This window comes from Rhamphochromis longiceps, linkage group LG3 (genome assembly GCF_057381845.1).
Source record: "Rhamphochromis longiceps isolate RC_006_pf linkage group LG3, R_longiceps_female_GT1.1, whole genome shotgun sequence".
Lineage (NCBI taxonomy): Eukaryota > Metazoa > Chordata > Actinopteri > Cichliformes > Cichlidae > Rhamphochromis > Rhamphochromis longiceps.
The window spans coordinates 55,991,334-56,011,959 of record NC_140559.1 but is presented as its reverse complement, the minus strand read 5'-3'; the positions used below and the strand labels follow the sequence as shown (position 1 = coordinate 56,011,959).

The 20,626-nt window shown below is 39.1% G+C and overlaps 2 protein-coding genes and 1 pseudogene across 4 annotated transcripts; all 3 read right to left on the bottom strand.

Moving 5' to 3' along the window:
* Positions 1–1,797: 1,797 nt before the first annotated feature.
* On the bottom strand, positions 1,798–3,809 carry LOC146675368 (uncharacterized). 3 transcript variants are annotated; one of them, XM_085402510.1, is made up of 5 exons: positions 3,732–3,809; positions 2,952–3,654; positions 2,728–2,850; positions 2,593–2,636; positions 1,798–1,917 (listed from the first exon to the last, which is right to left on the bottom strand). In XM_085402510.1, exons 1-5 carry the CDS (start codon positions 3,807–3,809, stop codon positions 1,798–1,800), a joined length of 1,068 nt encoding a protein of 355 aa, XP_085258636.1. The 3 variants fall into 3 exon arrangements, with proteins under 3 accessions (XP_085258636.1, XP_085258637.1, XP_085258638.1); XM_085402511.1 differs by having other exon boundaries at positions 2,952–3,662; positions 3,755–3,809; XM_085402512.1 differs by having other exon boundaries at positions 2,734–2,850; positions 2,952–3,662; positions 3,755–3,809.
* A 1,741-nt stretch (positions 3,810–5,550) lies between these two features.
* On the bottom strand, positions 5,551–7,629 carry LOC146675367 (uncharacterized; annotated as a pseudogene).
* A 3,315-nt stretch (positions 7,630–10,944) lies between these two features.
* LOC146675366 (protein amalgam-like) lies at positions 10,945–12,382 on the bottom strand. Its single transcript, XM_085402509.1, has 5 exons — positions 12,340–12,382; positions 11,529–12,227; positions 11,319–11,435; positions 11,198–11,238; positions 10,945–11,070 (listed from the first exon to the last, which is right to left on the bottom strand). The coding sequence occupies exons 1-5, from the start codon at positions 12,380–12,382 to the stop codon at positions 10,945–10,947; spliced, it is 1,026 nt and encodes a 341-aa protein (XP_085258635.1).
* Between the last annotated feature and the right edge of the window lie 8,244 nt (positions 12,383–20,626).

The following is a 20,626-nucleotide window of genomic DNA, read 5'->3' as shown; positions in this document are numbered from 1 at the left end:
CTCACAATACAACCATCAATGTCCACCCAATGGGGGCCATAAATGGACTTGCTGCAATCGTTGAGATATATGAATCTGAATCAAAGTGGTGCGTTTGGTGATAAAAAAAACTTAAATAACATGAAAAATCCAGAAAATTAATGGAAAATCTGTGAAAATCCAATTGCCCAGACCTGAAACTTGCTGTTTAAACATTAACAGCAATGTCATGAAAGCGACGCTATCCCACACTGAGAGCCATGAGTTGAAGCTTGCATGTTGACTAGATGTAAATTAAATAATATCAAGCGTATATTCCTTGAAAAGACTCAAGGACTGAACATTGCGCGATAAAAAATTGAATTTTGAGTATAGGAGAGAAGGAAGTACTGCAGCTGCAAACAGATCAGCTTTCGTCCCCATCACTGACTTTTCCACCCTGTTGACACGTGTAACGACCTGCATCTTCATAGCTGTTTTCTACCAGAGTCTAGCAATGGAGGTACAACTAGAAAGGTGATGTTACAAAATTTTACAAAGACGATTTAATTGAGGCGTCATCGCATTGGTAGGTGTAGTGGTTGGTAGTTCACTCTTGTTGTCTCTCACACAGCTGCCTCCTACAGCTACTGTCACTTTTATTGAACTCTCACTCACTAAGTCTCAGTCATTTATGTTAATTGGGGTCATACTGGATCTCAATACAGTTCTTCTGGTTAAGGAGGTCAAAAACGTCCTGCATTCGTATTCACTGTCCTCTAGTAAAGGCTAAAAGCCAAAAAAAAAAGGATATTAAAAAAGCAGTGGGGCCATGGACATAACGGTTTTTGATATTTGGTTCATGTTTTAGCCATAAGGAAATGTTTATATTGCACCAAATTACATTTATTTTTATTTACATTTCATTTACATTTATTTTATTTTTCATGTCTGTCATAGAATTGTGTTAGTTAAAATGTGTGTGAACCTTATTGACTGAAAGGCCACAAGAGCTTGGGCTTCACTGGTTTTGTGTGGGTAAGAAGCAATATAGTTATAGAGTGCATCCTATTTGAATAAAATGAATAAAACAAAGACAATGTGATTGATTGCATTTTGATTTATTTTAATATTTTGATGTAGTCTACTGAAGAAACTTGAGCATCATTAATACTGCATGGCTGCAGTCCATAAACACACTGCAGACACTTCCTGTCTGAAACTAGAAAGACAAAGTGAGCTAGGTGTTCTTCAAAGCACTTTGAAAGTCAGTCATTTGACTGTTGACCACACAGAAGCTACATAGAGTCTCACTTCTCTGGTTTCAGGTGTGTAAACAACACCAAATGGAACAACATTCTGCAAATGCAGTTGTGAAAGATGTATGACATGTCTTAAATTATCAGAAGATTATCACTGATAAATTGTTTCCTGTCATGTTCAGCGTAACTGCATATTTAGAAGTTAAGTGCCTGCTTACCACAACACTGCTATGAGAAGGCACAGGCCTGCTGTTTCTGTGCGTGCAGTCTCATCTCTGAAGGCCACACTTAGAGACTGCAGAGACGTTCTGTTTATGATCCTTTTGCATTACTGAGTTTGTAATATTTGTAATATGAGCTTGCTAGCTTATGTTCCTCACAGTTCTACTGGCTTTTATGTAGCAATCTTTCTCTTTTACCTTTCTTTATCTCTGGCTTGTAGTTCTCTTCTTACCATACACAATATATTACAACAATGCTTCAACAATCAACAAATCGAAAAAACAAACAAAAAACAAATGCTTTAAAGACACAGTTCTTCTTACAGGACAACATGGCTACAAATGAAATTCCAGGTTTACTGTTTGACACTGGAGTACACACATTCGGTGTTTGTGTTGTCTCTTTGTCTCTTGGATCGGTTGACCTTGTGGTCCCTCAAAGCAGCATAATGGAGGTTGTCTGAATCTTGGTTACCCTGATAATAACATAAGAATTTAAAATTAGTACTTTATTAATCTTTATTGCCACTACAGCATAATGGCACATTGCTAAGGACATCTACACACCTGGAAGAATAAATGCATCATCAAATGCTCTGCTTTGCATTCAGTAGCAGGCAGGTGCAGTTGATGGTGGGAATCTCACAGTTCATACCAGACTTCATTTGCAATATGTATACATTTATATTGTGTCTCACGTCTCCTTGTACCACAGAAATGTGTCAAAGTTGCCAACTCTCTGCTGACCTAATAACTGCAGAGTTTCAAACCTCCTCTGGTATTTACATCAACACAAAAACTGCACCGGGAGCTTCATGGCATGTTTTGTTATAGCCGAGCAACTCTTCTGGTTCTAATGTTTAGATGGCCCAGTACTTTTGTCCATATACAGTATTACTGATATCTTCCACTTTGTCAAACTTGATAACTTCCAATGGTTGGTCATTATGTTGATGGAAGCCATAACTGTATCTACCAATGTTTCCTCTTATTTGTTTTTAAAGATTATTTTTAGTAAACATAGGTCCAAACATAATTTTCTGTTGCTTAAGATAGTAGAAATGCAAAGATTGCAACATCACAAACTAGAAAACTGGTGTACCCTACTTCTGTCTATCTACATACAGTTAGACTGGCAGATTAGTACTCACTTCTGTATTTGGAGTTGAGGCATTTGCAGATCTTGCTTGAGAGTCTGGTTATGAAGGTTGGAGACAAAGTTGCTTTTTAAGTCTTTATGACTGTATATGCTACCTAAACATGGGTGAAAAGTAACCACAGCCTACCTGAACTTTGGCGTTTCATTTTGATATTAATTCTCAGTGCTGCATATGACAGCATAAGCAGCAGGATAATGGTAAATATCAACGCTCCACTCAGGAAATACACCAAGACAACAGAGTGCTCATCTGCAAGTTAAGATGAGTAAAGCAAACATTTTTGAACATGCTTTGTGTGTAAAACAGTCACAGTCATGCAAATATGAAACGGATTTTGTATTGCTACTTACGCTCTAAGTGGAGCTCTTCCCGGTCTCCAAACAGTATGTGTCCACATGAGGCAACAGCACAGTAGCTCGAAGCATCAGAGAGATTAGGACTTTTCATGGGTAAGTTGTAGAAGCAGGTGTGTGTTTGTGTCGTAGGCCTCTTCTCATACTCATCACTCCTGACTCCGTTGGCATAAATGAGTCCAGGATGAGATTCGGCAGAATCCTGGAACCAGTAAACTCTGTGGCCTCCATCATAGGTATGTTTGTGTATAATACAGTTCAGAGCAGAGCCTCCAGGCTCAATGGTTTCGGATGGAACCATCGTCTCAGACTGATGGAGCAAAGTTTGGATGTTTATCCCTGAACCCTCTACACTGACAGTAACACCTTCAGAAAATTCAAAATCGTATACATAGATACCAATGCAGTAATAAGTAGCTGAGTCCGAAATCTGTAGATCTGAAATGATCAAGTGATTGTTACCATTTCCAGTGTCTAGTGAGAAACGAGAATTGTTTTCAAACTCACTGTAAAACGTGCCATTTTTTTCATGTTTATAAAATTTAGACACAAGCTTTGGATTCTGTCCCAGAGATTGTTTATACCAGTAAAACATCACTGCGTCTTCTTCGTAGAAACATTGCAAAGTCACTTTGTCACCAACGCTAGGCAACACAAAACCACTTTCTTGACGCACATAAACTGAGGATTTCAGGTTAGTCTTCTGAGCTGAAGAGGAAAAAAAACACTGATTTTAAAAGATTGTGTATATCAGTATATATATGCGTTCTATACAGCTGTATTTAGAAGAGACAACTTACCTACACTACCCAGTGCCAGGCATGTTAGACACAAAGCAAACTTTAAAGGCATCATCGTGTCCACATCGTATCCTGTTGAATGTACTGACTCTCACCAAGCTCTTTATTCCTCTGAGTGGACTGCATTTGATTGGCTAACGAGAAGTAACGCCTAGGAGCATCAAGACTTGTGATGTTCCACACCGATTTCTGTCCCTTTAATTTCAACTTAAATGTAATCAGGTACACTATGACATTGCTTTAACTATTGTTACTTTCATTACTTGATGTTCTGTAAATTGCTGTTTTTGATCACAACATATCAGAAAATGACAAACTGTAACAATGAATGGTACGTTAACTATTTTCATGTATTGCACCTCTGCATAATTATACCCCTGCATTATCTTCTCCAGTAACAAAAAAAGTCTTGGTCCATAAAGAAAAATCTGATTTTATATTAAATGTATTAGCAACAGCTGGGTGTGTCTATGTTAGCTAATTGTGGGCAACACTTTCTTTTAATACTCTGCACAAGTGCCAGCGCTAACACAGACAGAAAACCTGAAGAGGTAACCAATGAGTCCTAGAAGAATATGGTAATATGAATATGAAAACCGTTATGTCAAGATAACATTAGTAAATATATAAAATATATATTTTTTACATTATGCAAATTTTACAGGGGTATTCACTGCTTCATATATGAAGGACTCATGTTTAAGAGCTGATATATGGGGCGGAGCACAAATAGATTTGCTGGGAGTCATTAAAAGAAGCTCAGGCTAATCTCTAAATAGCTGATATTTGCAGTTGGTGGTAATGTTTACTTATATTATACATGCACAGAGTGTGCAGTATGCACAAATGTTAGCTATTAAAATGACTATTAATAATATTAGCTATTTTATTAGTACAGGGCACTTGCTCATCAGGGAAACTGCAAACAAACTATTGTAATTACCAGATTGTTGTCTTTTTTTAACTACCTAAAAGAGTAATTGGTAAGCCGAGTTAAACTGTGTGGCTGCAATGTACAAAAACAATGCAGAGACTTCCTGTTTGAGACCACAAAGAGTGCAAAGGGTCCTACAGGAGTGCATGGCTGAAGTATACTGACAGCTATGTTTTTGCCTATCAACCACACAGACGCTGAAAAAAGACTCCCTCAGCTCTGCTGTGCGCAGACGACACATTTAGAGTAAACAACCTGCAAAGGCTTTCAGATGCCATCGATACATTTAGGGCAGATAATCTGGAAGATTTGTGTATGTCACATAATCATTTTAGACTTTGCAATAAGGCGGGATTTGTTGTTGTGAAATGGTTGCCGCTTTGTGGAGCAACCTACCACACCTGGAAGAAGACTGTGTTGTATGCGTCACATCTGCAGTGCCATGCCGGTTGTTTCCTCCTGACTCAGATTGTGTTAATGAGAGTGTTTCATTCAAAAATAGATCTAGAATCAAATAATGTGTGTTGAACTAGAGGGTGAAGTGCTAATTATGCGCAGGCTTTGTGAAATATAGAGGGCTGTTCAGATCTTAAGCTCTGCAACACAAAGGTGCATTGTGTGCATACACACAACTGTGTGTATGTCGCTTGCTGTACATCGTGAATGCAATGTAAGTACAGTGACAATGGAAATATCACACCTTTGACAAAAGAACCTGGCTCAGCTGCAGTTAAGCAAACATGTCTGTTTATTTTGTAAGGCACAGATTTACATTTAGTTTAGGAGGAGAAAACCACACAAACAAAAAAGCAAAAAATGTATAATTTTTCTCACAGAGACTACAAAGAAAACATGTCCAACTTTATTGCTTCACACTAGAATAAACACATTGGCTAAGGGTGTCCTCTTGCTGCCTTCTTGATCTGGTGGCCTTGTTTACCTTCAAAGCAGCATAATGGAGATGGTCTGCATCTTGAGATGCCTGTTTAGAAAAAAAGAAAGAAAAATGTTACCCTCGAACCAGCGAGCATAACCACTGGATGGCACATTAAAAGAAAACCTCACTTATAATAAAATTAATTTCAAAACAACAGAACTCCAAGTGAAAACTGGACATTGTGACCTTCGCAAGAATATGTAATACTGCAATGCATCGAATTGTTAAGGTGCTCTTCATTCTGTGTTTTTTTCCTTCCATTGTGAGGTCTCGAAAAACAGTTAATTTATTCACTGATATTTTTTTAAAAATTAGAACATTACAGAACAACTTACGTCTCCATTTGGATCCAAGGTCCCTGAAGACTCCGCGCGAGGGTCTGTTTATAAAAAAGAAAGAAAAAAATGATCCTTCTTTTAACTCAGTTGGCGCAGTCATGACAAAATGACTCTCCATATGTAGTCAACACAGAATTGAAGAGGACACTTTAATATACTGAACAACTGAAGCACTAAGATTGTTTCAGTAAACCACCGATGACTTAATAATAAATTAGGTATGTCCTGAGCTAATTCATTTCATTCCAGTAAACAAAATAAATAAATAACTACATTTAAGATTTTTTTTTACATCTTTGCAATTGACAGTAAGACAAAGTACAAATTGCATTTATGTAGTAAACATATTTATGAAATGACTTTGTTAAAAAGAAAAATGAAAGAAAGAAATGTACTTGTTGTACACATTATCTGGACTTTAAGCGAGTCGACCAAAAATTTCAACCAAGTGTGCTGAAGAAACACCAGTTGATGTCTTCAGTTAATGTAACAATGAGCATTATGACTACTTAACAACTTATTAATGTCTTTCTTCCTTGTTATCACATTCAGTTAAATGTAAAGAAGTCAGTTAACCCACCTGTGCATTTGCAGTTTTTTCTCTTGTACAAGGTATAGGCTGCATAAGCCAGGAAAACCAACAGACTTGAGTTGAACGCCAAAGCTCCGCTCAAGGCGTACACATAGATAAAAGATTCCCCCTCTTCTGTAGAGAACCAGACATTAAAAGACACCACATACATCATATTTGATTAGAAACTATTGTTACTGTTTAACCAAAGAGGCAGGAGCGGTAGCTACCCTCAATGTTCAGCTTGGCCCCATTTCCAAACAGTATATGTCCACATGAAGCCACGGCACAGTAGTAGGTCCCAGCGTGAGACCGATTGAGACTCTCCATTCGCAGGTTGTACACACAGGTTTGGGTCTGTGAGCTGCGATTCCTCTCACATTGATCATTTCTGCCTCCGTGGGTGTAGATGAGTCCAGGGTGAGATTCTTCAGAGTTTTTGAACCAGTAAACACTGTGTTTTTCACTACAGGTTCCAGTGTGCACTGTACAGTTCAGCATCACAGAGCCTCCAGACTGGATGGTCTCAGGTGTTGATTGGTGAACTGAAGCTTGGAAAACCAAATCTGAATCCTTCACTTGGATGATAATCCCCTCCAAAAATTCATACACATATGAATAGCCACTTATGCAGTAGTAAGCAGCAGAGTCTGACATTTGTGCTTTTGAGATCTTCAAGTTGTTTTTATAGTTCATAGTTTCCAGTTCAAAGCGAGACTCATTCTTAAATTCATCAGTGAAAGTGCCATCTTTGTCATGCTTATAGAATTTCGACACCAGCTGTGGTTTCTGTCCCAGAGGTTGCTTATACCAGTAAAACATCACTGCAACAGTAGTTTGATTGAATGAACAGTTTAAAGTTAAATCCTGACCAGCTTTAACAAATGTGATATTGAATGATGGTGATAGCTTCAGAGCTGCCAAATGAACTGAAAATAAAAGAAAATAGACAGTGAACTTAATATAATAACTGGATAAGTATTGGAATGTATGAGAGACATTGTGTAGCTGTCAACAAAATTATTTAAGTTGCAACTTACCTATTGATCCTGAGAGTAGATATGTCACATAGAAGGATAACAGCGAGGGTGTCATTTTGTTCAAATTGCTGTGGATCATTGAGAGAAGGTCTTTACGTTCTCTACTTATCAGAGACAAGACTGTTTTTGATTGGTCACTCAGAATGACTGAAAGATCACATGCTCAGTGCCCCCTGTAGGGTTCATTTAGGTCTATGAGACGATCTACAAAGGAGGTAATCAAAGCAGATTTGAAAAACTTTACTTCAAAGAGCAAGTTATGCAGATTTACTGAAGAAAATGCACGTCCAGTTTACATTATGGCAGGCTCTGCCTGCACATGTGACCAATCACATGAGTACTACTGAATAATTTACTCATCACTCAATTAATGTTATTCTACCAGTAAAGGTGCTTTGCAAGCTGCAGCATATGTAAATGTTCACCATTAGCATTGGCTAGTTAACATTAGCATTCTTTGAAGGTCTGAATCTATTATGCATGTTTGGTAGCCAGGTCTCACCTCTTGAGTTTGTCACCGTAATGTTTATGAACAAGAATAAACTTGCAGACGGAGCCTTCACAGACTTTACAATAAACGTATCTTTGGTCATATTGTATAATGTTTAGATTGGTGTTTTTTTTGTGATTTTTTTCAGTGTTCATATGGATAAAAACTGAGAGATTTAGTGCTTTATTTTGTACAGCTTGTGTCGTTATGCAATGTCATGCAAACAAAACAGCATAAGGAGATCTATTTAATCATGGTAGAGGTGTTTTGTTTTTAATTAACACCATATGGTTCAACATGTAGAAAAGGAAGAGAAAGCATAACAGAAATGTTTCATGTGGTATTTTTAACATAGACTATATATGCATGTAACCACTGTGATGTCACCCACTGTACTACCAGAAATACACTGTCACATAGCTGACTGACACAAATCTCTGTCCTACTAAGGACATGCGTATGTCCAGTCTTTTAAAATACAAACAACAACACAAATATGCTTCATAGCAACTGTGTCTGTCATTAAACTGCAGGAACGTGCAGAAATAGAAGCTACAGTGAGACAACTCTGTTGATGACTGCATTGATTTTTTACTCTTTGAAGATCGGGCTCTGGCTCCTGGGCTGGCGTTGACATACACTCACTCTGGGTTCTTTGTTAGCTTTGTGTTAGCACGCTGTGTGTGCGGATACTTGCAAAGAGCCAGTGTAATGCCGGTGGCTGTTTCTGTTCTAGATGCAATGTGCACTTTACGTAGAAACTCGTGTCCTTTTGTGCAATAAAGATAAAAGTAATATCAATATCACCACTCCTCAAACGTTAGACTGGACCACCTTTTTCTGTCTCCCTGCACATAAACGCAGGATGAAAAATACACGTTTGATGTTTTTTCCCCCCTTACTATCTATTGATTGTGCAGATAATTGAAAAACCTAATCATATCATTCTTATTGTAACTTCCTATTTCTGAATTTAGTAGAGTAATCTGCATTATAATATATCACATTCTATTACTGTGTTAACAAAAAGTGTCATTTTTGACATAGTAACATATTATGTTATGGCACATTGCCTCCAAGTCTGTATACTATATATTTTCAGTGTTAGCAGTTTGAAAATATGGATGTTTTTTAAGTGATCACAACTGATTGTATATGGCTAAACTATATTACCATGCTTGGTTCATAAATTAGCATAAACCAGTAGAACAAAGAAACGTTGTAATTAGTAACACAAATAAGACAAAATAGCATCACTTTGCTCACAAAACTGAGGCCTAGCAGACAGCTATTAGCGGGTATTGGCTAGCACACCTATCAATCTACCGCGTGAGTGAGCCTAAATGACATTCAAACATCTTACTCATTTAAAAACAGATCATTTGTAATTATGGTAACAATTACCTATAATATCTCTGACAGAAGTTAGGTATTTCAAATTAGGAGACTATGGAAATGACTTCACTTTTGAAGTGGCCATGGAAGAATTGCATTATTTTGTTCTTTTTCTAAACTATTGAAAGTTGCTGCTTTATGTGGAAATACTATTTGTGAGGATTCTTGTCACAGTAACAAGGAGGTTGCTCGGTGCATGAATGGAAGCCCCCAGCAGACGAGGCCTACTTTAGAGTAACTAAAGGAGAGTTCAGGGTTACATGTTCCAGCTATATACTTTATCAAAAAGGAACATTTTAAGCCTAACCTTGAGAACCTAAAGTAGAGAGGTTGTCCCTCTCCTGAATCCAAAGTGGGAGCTGGTTCCACAGATGAGAGGCCTGTCCCAACAGCCCCAAGTGGTCACGGCAGATCACTAGCTGTCCCTGAGCCTGGTTCTATTGCGGGTTTCTTCTCATTAAAAGGAAGTTTGAGCACTTAGCAACAACTAAGTGCTTGTTCAAAGGTGGTTGTCGTTGGGGTTTTGTCTGTATTATTGCAGAGGCTTAGACCTTACAATAAAGGGCCTTGATGTGGCTGTTGTTGTGATTTGGCACTATATAAATAAAACTGAACTGATTTGAAAAAGTAAGCCTGCAGTCTGAGAGCAAACTGTTGTACTGGGTCGAGATGCTACTGTTACCCACCATTTAGTTTGAAATGTTAGAAACATAAAACATGTTTTTGTTTTGTTTTAATGAATGGATGCTCAGTTCATTGCAAATAATGCAGGGCCACAACTCTGGCTCTGGGTTTTATTTTTTAATATTTTATGTATTTTACAAAAACAACTAAGCAGCAGATAACTTTAAACTATAATGACTTTCCTAAAAAGTGAAGCTTTGGGTCAAGCTTCTGTACTTTTAGGGAACTGAAACTGTTCAGCAGTTATGGATGACTGCTGTTTTTACAAAGGAGCAGCTTCCTGTGCAGCAAGAAATGCATTCACACAGTTGAAGCTGAAGGTATGTAAAAGAAATCCATCTCCTTCAATCTTTTTTTCATAATCGTAGTTTATTGCCGATTGCTTTTAGTTTTTCACGTACACAGCAGGTCTTGTGAGAGTGGGCTTGCAAACATGAGAGGTTATGTGGCCAGGGGGCAACAGCCGGGTCTTCCTGTGTTTAAGCTCTCGTAGGACTTGTGTTTCCACCAGTGGAAACTTATACTCTGTCGCTCACATCACCTTGACCACAGAAGTGAAAGGTAAACAGTGAGAACTTACTGTAGCTGTGACCTGCATTTACGAAGGTATTAATAGATCGTGGGGGGGTTATATGCTTCTCTACACTACATTTGGGTTCAGTTTGATAGTCTATGTATAACAATGCTGAGCTATGTGATTTTGCTGAGCTCACAAAAGTCATTAGTCATCCAGCTGGTACATACAAAATATATTTTATTTTACATGATTTTACATTTGGCAGTGTGTATCTTTGCATCCATTCACACTTTTCTGCTCTTTACTCTAGAGTACACACAAATATTATCCAAGTTTTCTTCTTGACGATGTTGTTTACTGCTCCTCTTCAGACTCAGAGCTGCATAGTGGAGGCTGTCTGCATCTTGGCTCTGTTAGTGACGGACAAATGGGGGGATTGTGTTAAAATATAACTGGAAACATATCATATCTAATATAAATATAGCATCTGCTTCTATTAAAAACATGTGAGCAGATTATATAGGCTTTTTCACCTACCACTGCATCTGAGACTGTACAGGTTTGATGAGGAACAGCTCCTGCTAATCAAAGAAAGTAAATAAGCATGCTAGTCACATAGTTAGAGGATTATTATCATTAGAGATGGCAGAGACCTCACCTTTGCAGACAGAGCACAGGTTTTTCCTAAGCTTGTACATGATGAAAGCCAAGACAAAGAGCACAATAAAGGAACCTCCTAATGCCGCGCTCAGGAGATAAACTAAGACAGGGGAACCTAACACACACACAAAACAGATGTTACACAGTCGGTGTTTCACAGATTGCTTGAAACAGTAGTATGAAGTCACCCTCCTGCAGTATCACCTACCTGCAATCTCAACCTTTGTTCCATTTCCAAAAATAATCTCTCCACAGGAGGCCAAAGCACAGTAGTAGATCCCAGCATCAGCAGAGCTCACTGACTTTATTGCAAGATTTAAAGTGCAATTTCTCCTGTGAGGTGTTTCCTGTGAGATGTCTGCACACACGTGTCCCTCGCTGGGATACATGACTGTAGACTGAGAAGCTCCATGCCTGAACCAGTAAAGGTTCAGCTCTCCTGCACATGGTTCAGCTTCCACTGTACAGGTCAAGTTCAAAGAGTCCCCCAAGCGAAGCGGCTTCAACGTTGGCTGGTCTATTGCAGATCCAATGCTGGTCGCTGGTGATTTGACATGAAGGAAAACTCCTTGTCCAAATTCAATAGCGTTAAAGACTAAAACCCCACAGTAATACGTCCCTGAATCTGACAGGCTGAGGTTTGTGATTTTGAGATATTCTTTTTTACCTTCTACAAGGACTTTAAACCTGTCTTTATACTGTGCATAGATATCAGCTTCTGGGCTGTGCTTCATCCGAGTTGATATGATGTTAGGTTTGCCACCCAGGCTTTGCTGGTACCAAGAAAGGAAAGTTACAGCATCATCTTGACAAACGCATGTTATTGTTACATTCTCCCCGACTTTAGCAATCTTGATTCCACTCTCCTGAATTACACTTGAGGTCTTGTGAGCAGCTAGCACCTGACCTGGACAGAAGTGCATACAATTTTTTTAATTATATCTTTAACATCTCATCAGTCTCTTTAGAATTTACATCCTTGAAAAAAGAAACTGTGGAAAAAAATGCAAAATACTCACAGATTTTATAGAGAATTGCAAGAAAAACACAAAGAGGCATCATCTCTGAAGCTCTGCAGTATGTATCGTGTGCCTTTACGGACGCACCCAACTCTTATAGGAGACGAAGACTGATCGTGATTGGCTAAGCTCAATGGTTGGTTTTCAATTCAGAACTACAGTTTGTTTCTTTCCAAAAGATCAGACTGATCAGGTGACTGGAGGTGTGATTGGGGTCAAGTCTTTTTTGGTGACATCATTGTTGCTGTGTTTGTATTTGTTCTGCAACACATCTAGGGTGTTTTTTAATATCTGATCTATAGATGTATTTTTAAGTCACAACACAATTTTTCATAGTTGCATGAATTTGTATGGGGAGGTGTGTTTAAACAGTTACGTGGGTTAAGAGGGAGTGTTAGTGGGGGGAGACAGAAAGTAACGCAGAAATCAGGTCAAGAAGTTTAAACCATCTAAAACGAATACTGACATGTTATGGTTAATGGCAAAATTGTCTATGCTGTGATCCAGTTAATGAGCATAAGGGCGGAATTCACATTTGTTCCTGTACTTGTAGACATTTTAAAAATCTCAGATTTATATGGTCATATGTGAAGAAATTGGTGTACAGATGTTTTCCGGATTGACAATGGTTGGAGTGTTTGGCGATAATTTGTGGACAACCTGAAAAATGAAGCTAACTTGGAAGTGACAAAAACTGCAGTTCCCCTGGCAACCATCTGAGGCTGTCTGAAAGTATTTCAAATTGAAAAGTGATTAAAAATGACTTTTAGGTTGCTCCTGGGTCTCCAACTCAGCATTTTGAGTTTGTTCTGGACTTTTCAGCTACATCGTAGTTCTTGTTATATTCTTATTTATAGTTCTTGGTTTCTTGTCTCATTATGTTAGTTCCCTTTTGTGTCCAGTTTGTGCTAGTTTCATCTCTGTGACTTGTAATCAACGTCTCCTGTGTGAGTCAGTGTTGTCTCCATGTTTGTTACTGTTTTTAGCTCACCAGTTGTGACCCCGTGTCTGTCTGGCCTCTCTGTGCCCTGTCTTTGTGGTTGTCTGGTTTTCCCTGTTCTTTCTGTCAAGTTCATAAATATTTAATCTTGGTTCCTGTGTTAATCTCTTCCTGTTCCTGTAGTCATCTCTTTGTGTTTCGTCCTTTTGTGTCCTCTTGAAGTTTGTCATCTCTACATGTTTGTTTACATCTTGTCAGCTAGTACCTACCCTGCTCTATCAGTTTTTCTTTTCCTGTTTGTTTTCTGCCAGTTGCCAGCTAATAAAGCTGAGCTTTGAGTTTAATTCTGCCTGCTGAGACCTACATCTGGGTCTGATCTTAGTCAGCCACATGCCTGTTTCATAACACTTGGATTTGACTTGGACTTGTCTGCCCACACAAAGAAAGGTATTCCTACACTATATTGATGAAAGTATTCCCTCACCCACTCAGAACATTAAATTCAGGTGTTCCAATCACTTCCATGGCTACAGGTGTATAAAATCGAGAACCTATACATGCAAAATGTTTCTACAATCATTTATGAAAGAACTGGTCGTTCTCAGATTTCCAGCATGGTACAGTGATAGAATATCGGCAACAAGACCAGTCATGAAATGTCTTTGCTACAGTAAAGTGTTTTAAAAAAGCAGGACTGGTTGGGAATGACAGCAACTCATAAATGAAGTGTTAGGTCACATAAAACCACAGAGTTGAGTAGGCGCATAGTGCGCAAATGTCACCAACTCTCTGTAGAGTCAATCACTACAGACCTCCAAGCTCCACGTGGCCTTCAGATTAGCTCAAGAACTGTGCATAGAGAGCTTCATGGAATGGGTTTTCATGGTCAAGCTTCATCCAAGACTTACATTACAAAGCAAAACTCAAAGTGTCCGATGCAGCACTGGACTCTAGAGCACTGAAGCCGTGTTCTCATGCTTGTCTGTCTGGCAATCCAATGGGCGAGTTTGGGTTTGGTGGTTGCCAGGAGAACAGCGCTTGTCCAACTGTACTGTGCTAAGTGTAAAGCTTGGTGGAAAGGGGATTATGGTGTGGGTTGTATTTCAGGAGTTGGGCTTGGCCCCTTAGTTCCAGTGAAAGAAACTCATGGTGGTTCAGCATACCAAGACACTTTGGACAATTTCATGCTCCCAACTTTGTGGGAAGTTTGGTGTGGAAGAACTTAAGTGGGCTGAGTCCCTACCTCAACCTGATGGTTGGTTTGATTACACAGCGAGGTTTAACGTAACATTGCTTTTGCAACGCTTGTTTATTTCCTGTAGTTTCACAGGTTCTGTGCACATATGTTTGGTCAAAGATCGCACTCTGTGGGTGGACAGGGCAGTGACAACTGGAGGAGAGACAGATGCTGCTGTGTTTTTCTTTTCTTTTTCTTTTTTTTGCTGACAGATGTTGATTTCACTTCATGCCACTGCAATAAAATGAACTAGAAATTCATAGAAAATTGCAGGAAATGTGCATTATTCAACCCTCCACCCATCCATCCACTCACCCACCCGCCCACACACACACACACACACACACACCATTGTTCTCTTCTTTTTTCTGGGTTGTTTCAGTTTTGTAATGAGTGGCAATGTACTTTCAAAAGGTGACAAAATATTCTGGTCCATTCCCACAAATGTTTTGGATGTCAACGTAAATGCACATGACTGTGAAGTCCAGACATTTCACCAGTAACTGGCAAGAGTACATTGAAGGTTCACTCTGACAAAAATGACTCAGGGTGCCAGATTAGAGCCCCTGGTAAAAGATTCCAATGCACACTTACATGCACTTACATGTTTTTGGTGGTGAAAAGGGAACAATCTTGACTGTTGTCAGGTATTTTTATCCATTTTCATACTTTTAGCTAACGTAGCATTTTCATTGGCTCCTTTCAGCTTCGCACTTGTCACATTTAGTTGCATTAGAACTTCACCAGGCAGAAGTAGACTACTGCGTGTGAATCATATAAGTCTTTTTGATCTTTGTGGTCAGGTACTGTTTTAAGAAAGCTGCGGTGAAACTTCTACGACTGTTGACTCAGAACAGATGCTGCTTTACTGACCAACAGTCTTCTCACTTTAACCCACACTTCCTGAGTAGTGCAAAGTGACAGTAAGCTGTGCAATGCTCACGGCTTCTTTGACAAGCCAGAGCTACAATGGAAACATTTTGTTGTCGTTCTTTTACGAACAGTTGAGAGGAAGTCGTGTTGCAGGTTAAAAGCGACAACTTAAGGACCACTGGTAATGAAGAGAAAAGGTGTTTAGGTAATTTTGGCTTGGTGGACAAGACTTTTTCTTTCTCTCAGTTGTCATTTTATTGTCTTCTGTTCTCATGTTGAACTTCTCCAAAAAGCATGGCCAGATGACATTTTTCCACTTGGGTCATCTGGCCATGAAGTCTTTATTTTTCCAGTCAGTTCACAAAAAATCCAAAGCAGCATACTTTATTTAAATAAACTGCAAACATGTTATTATGTATTTTCCAATTCCTTTCACTTAGAGTGAGCAGGGTTAAAACAGAGATATTAAGAAGTTGCTCTTTGAAGCTATAGGTTTAGACGGCCAATGCAGTAAGAAAAAAGAAATGAGCGGATGTTTTGTGTATTTGGCTCTTCCGTGTTCAAATCATAAAAACCAAAGTGTAGCTGATGTAATTATGCTTATTCTTTGCCTTCAGTTTTAAAGGGTGCATGTAAATAGATGAACATGTGCAGTTTAAAAGCTCCAATTTTTTATTGGGACTGTGTTAAAGTAGCTTTGTGTGAATATACTTTAAAATTATTGAATACTGAGCTTTGGTGAGACCACCCTCAGTTCATCCTCTGGTAGAAACAAGCTGTTTTAGCTCCTCCCGCTTTAGGGGTACCCGCCCTTTAAACAAACTCTTCTGATTGGCAGCCTGTTGAGCAGCATGTAGGTGGTGCTTCTACGCTTGCAGCCAGAGATGTGTGGCTGAGATGACCATATAAAGAATAATCTCTCACAGTCACTCTCACTTGCTGTACACAGATAGAAGAGTAGAAAAACACAACAGTAATGGATTGTTTCGTGACTTTAAACTTTGGCTGTGTTGAAATCCTCGTATAAGCATGTCTTGCCACTTGGTAGTTATTGTGAAACAATTTGGTATTTTTTTAAAGCCTTGAATTCTGATGGTCATTTGAATATAAAAATCATATAGCATCGTCAGTCAAACCGGATTTTAAAAAGTATTAATGACACAACAGAATATAGGGGAAAGCACCGTAGGTACATGAGGCTTGGTCAGCAAACGTACTTTGTAGTTTTTTGTTCATATATTTGCAGTACTTGCAGAGTTTCAGTAGACCCAGAGAAAGCTAGAAGCTATCGTGGTTTCCTAAAACAATATTAACTCATCATTTACCAAAATGTTTTAAAACCATCAAAAACTATGAATGTAGACTGAATCCATATTCCAAATAGGTCAAAAACACTGTGAACACCACAATGGGGAGGGGTATGTATGTTTTTCCACTGTGCTTCAAGAAGTAAATTCAGGTCACTCGGGGGCATTTCCATTATCACAGTACATATGCGTGCCTGCAGTGCTGGGCAAATATCTCATTTAGTGGCCCACACTTGAAGCACTTTGCTTAAATTAGTTTATGAAAATGGATCAAAAACAGGAATATAGTAGCAACTTAAAACCAAATGAAATGTTTTTTGCAAAATAAATTAAAATAATTATAAAAAAAACATGGTAACAGAGAACAGAAAGTAGAGCCAGGCCCCTACAAACCTTATCATATTGCTCCTCCTCTTTCCTCTATATATTCAAACAGGTTCAGCTCTGCATCACTTCACTACTGTTTTTTCTTTGTGACTTGACTGTGGGGAGGTTTTGAACTTATTAATAGACATAAGTGTCAAAGCATACGTGAGAAGGAGAAGTGACAGGTCACAACTGTTACTGTGAAGCAACTGGAACAAACAAACAGCATAAAAAAACAACCACATAGACATCCTGTCAGGACGGAGGAGCGGTGGGTTGTTTGTGTGGGGGGACTGGTGAAAAAACCGCTGGGCTTAAACTCGCTGTTAGATAGGTTGACCACAGTGGGAACTCAGTAGCGAGATGTGTTTTTGCATTTCTTATTACTCAGCCGGCTGAAAAACACATCCGTCTCAATAGGAAACAAGACCAAAGTTGAACAAACATCCACTCCTTACGACCCTCTGTTTGTTTGTTTGTTTGTTTGTTCTTTCTGGATAAATAACATGATGTCAAATGAAGTCATGACAGTCACATTTCATCATGGCACCAGGTTAAAAGCATAACTTCCTGACTTACTCACTTATGAAATTCCATAATTTCAGAAAAAAAGTAGCACTGTGCTCCAGCAGATTGCTCCACTGCTTCTTTGCTACCTTTCTTACACAATAAAGAAGAAAAGTGTTTGTTTTAAGACATCAAACGTTGTCATGATCGTGGGGTTTCGGGGGGTTGAACAAAGGGGGCAGCGAGTAGCTTTTTATGTCAGTCAACCACAACAACACATCTAAACACCTCACTGTGTGGGTGGATTGCTTTGTGTTTTGAACAAGACACGTCTCACTAACATCTTTGATATGTGGAGACAAGTATCTTGCCTTTGTGGTGAGCTTACCTGAAATAACATATATCTCACCACTTAGCTATCTAGTGGTCACGGCCACATCTAAGCGTTGTGTGATCGCTTGAGCAAAATGTTGATCTTTTCACAAGTTTACCAAAGCATAATAATGGTGGGCTACTGCCCTCTGCTGGTCTAAAGCGTAACTGATATTAAATTGCAGGGTCCACCCAGTTTACATATTAGTTTCTATCTGATATGTAAACTTTAAACTGATCTGTACTTCCATCCATTGTTTTAACATTTATTATGTGACTTTTGTTGCCATGATGCCAGGTCTCTCTTGGAAATGAGATTTTTAATCTCAGTGAGATTTTTACCTGGATAAATAAAGGACTAATAAATTAACCATTTTGTGCAAAAAAAGTTTATATAGTTTTAATGGTTTAACAATTTTAATGTTTTATTATGCATTGCTGTGCTTTGATCTTAGCATATATATAGATTTAGATTCACAAATGCAAAGTTAGGTAAGGGTTAAAAGAACAAGAAAAAATAAAAAAGATTTAAAAAAATTTTAAAAAATAGATAAAATAAGGATAAAAAAATTAAAAATAATAATTAAAAAAGTACAAATAGGTAAGTGAAGACAAGTGTGGTATGCAGATGCCGATGTAGAGTCTGATAGCAGTGGGGACGAAGGAGTTGTTGAGTCGGGATGTTCTAGATTTCACACTTCTGAACCTTGGTCTATGAAGGTGTAACCTATGTTGGGGGTGTGTGGGTTCTTTGAGGATGGAGGCAGCTCTCCTCTGCTCTGCAGAGAGGGCAGCGGAGTCCTGATAATCTTCTCCACAGTTGTTATCACTCCCTGCAGGCGTTTGCGGTCCATAGCAGTAGTGCTGCTGTATCATGAAGTGATGCAGCTGGTCAATGTGCTCTCCACAGTGCAGCTGTAGAAGCTGCAGAGGATCTTGGCCGACATACCAAATTGCCTCAGCCTGCTAAGGAAATACAGCCGATGTTCACCTTCAAATCAAAAGGTTTGCCTTTCTACTGAAACCAACATGGTTCATAGGGTGACACTTTCACTTTGAAGGTGAAATTCACTTGTCTGGTTTCAGCTTGGTGGTAAGCTAGTGAGTGGTGTTCAGTGTCCAGGTGAGGTCCTCACTGATGTGGATTCCCAGATATCAAAAGCTGCTCACCCTTTCCACTTCACGCTCCCGGATAAACAGCGGCTGGTGAGGCCTCCTCTTCTTCCTCGTGTCCACTATCATCTCCTTTGTCTTATCAGTGTGGAGGTTAAGGTTGTTGTCCTCACACCATGACCCCAGACCGGCCACCTCTCTCTTGTAGGCCACCTTGTCCCGTCCCGTGATGCGCCCGATCACTGCAGTGTCATCCGCAAACTTCAGTATGATGTTATCTTTGTTGGAGGCGACACAGTCGTGGGTGAACAGGGTACAGAGGTTGGGGCTGAGGAGGCAACCCTGTTGGACACCAATGTTTGTGGTAACGCTGGCTGAAGTCTTGTTGCCAGCCAAGAAAGTCTAAAAATTCTTTCCACACTATGCAGGAACTGAGTCCCTGTTGTCATGAGAAGAAGGGTTGGGGCCTAAACGCAAATCTCTCAGACAGACTAGCTGAGAAAGAGGAAAACAAACCCAAGAAAGGATTTAAAATAAAGTCTTAAGGCTTCAGCAACGGTCGGCAGAGGTTTTATGTAAGACACCAACACGTCTGAAAGGACTCACTAGCTTACCACCAAGCTGAAACCAGACAAGTAGAATGTTCACCTTTAAAGTGAAAGTTTCACCCTATGAACCATGTTGGTTTCAGTAGAAAGGCAAACCTTTTGATTTGAAGGTGAACATTCTCAGTTTTCAGTTTGTGGCACACTTTTCACTCTTTCTCTACTGATTAAGAAACTAGTTGGCAAGTGTTTGCAACCAAGTCAGCGTCTACTGTGCACACTAAGAGCAACTGTTTCTGCTTGTGACCATAGGTAGGTTAAAGTGCAGCACCATATACTTCCTGGCAATCATGAGGTCACTGGCAGACTGTAAATTTGGATCTCTGTGCTTTAGAAAATGAGGTCCCAGTGACTGCCAGCAACTACATACAGGATTCCAAAACACTGAAACATGTCTTTAGGGCTTTGTAACTGGGGCCAAAGAATCAACAGGGAGCACAGGGTGAACAGGACACTCCAACATACCGAGTGCCAATCACAGGAGGTTTTGGAAGGGAAATGTGGAACATAATCAGAGTAACTAAAATCAGACAAAAAGCCCACAATAAACAAGACATGAGTGTCAATAACTAACAAAATAACCACACAAATATGCTTATAAAGTGATAAAAAGTCATAGTGAGAAGAAATGTGATCCCCTAATAATCCTCTGATAATTGTGATAATTTTGTCATTCTTTTTCTAATCCTTTATGTGTAGAGTGCTACTTAAAAAAAGTAAAAGTAAAAGAGGAAGTCCAAAAAAAGTTTAACTTAAAAAAAAACAAAAATAAATTTAATCACTCAGATGGTCTAAAATTGAAAGTGATTCACATAAAAATAGCTGTTTCCTGTGGCACATGACGGAAACCCACATCCGTACGTGATTCTCGCCCAGAGATCATATTCAGCGAGTGTGTATTTTTTCTGTTTTTCTAACAGTCACTGTATAAAGGCCTGCATGTGTTGCGTTTAGGCAGGGGTGTCAA

What these genes read in the sequence shown, in the direction of transcription:
- LOC146675368 (XM_085402510.1), bottom strand. Translation starts at nt 3,809, where the DNA reads ATGATGCCTTTAAAGTTTGCTTTGTGTCTAACATGCCTGGCACTGGGT. An exon ending in AGTTGTCTCTTCTAAATACA is followed by an intron (nt 3,655 to 3,731) that starts GCTGTATAGAAC and finishes TCAGCTCAGAAG; the next exon opens with ACTAACCTGAAATCCTCAGT. An exon ending in GGAAGAGCTCCACTTAGAGC is followed by an intron (nt 2,851 to 2,951) that starts GTAAGTAGCAAT and finishes CTTAACTTGCAG; the next exon opens with ATGAGCACTCTGTTGTCTTG.
- LOC146675366 (XM_085402509.1), bottom strand. Translation starts at nt 12,382, where the DNA reads ATGATGCCTCTTTGTGTTTTTCTTGCAATTCTCTATAAAATCT. An exon ending in AACAAAGGTTGAGATTGCAG is followed by an intron (nt 11,436 to 11,528) that starts GTAGGTGATACT and finishes TGTGTGTGTTAG; the next exon opens with GTTCCCCTGTCTTAGTTTAT. An exon ending in CCTGTGCTCTGTCTGCAAAG is followed by an intron (nt 11,239 to 11,318) that starts GTGAGGTCTCTG and finishes TTTGATTAGCAG; the next exon opens with GAGCTGTTCCTCATCAAACC.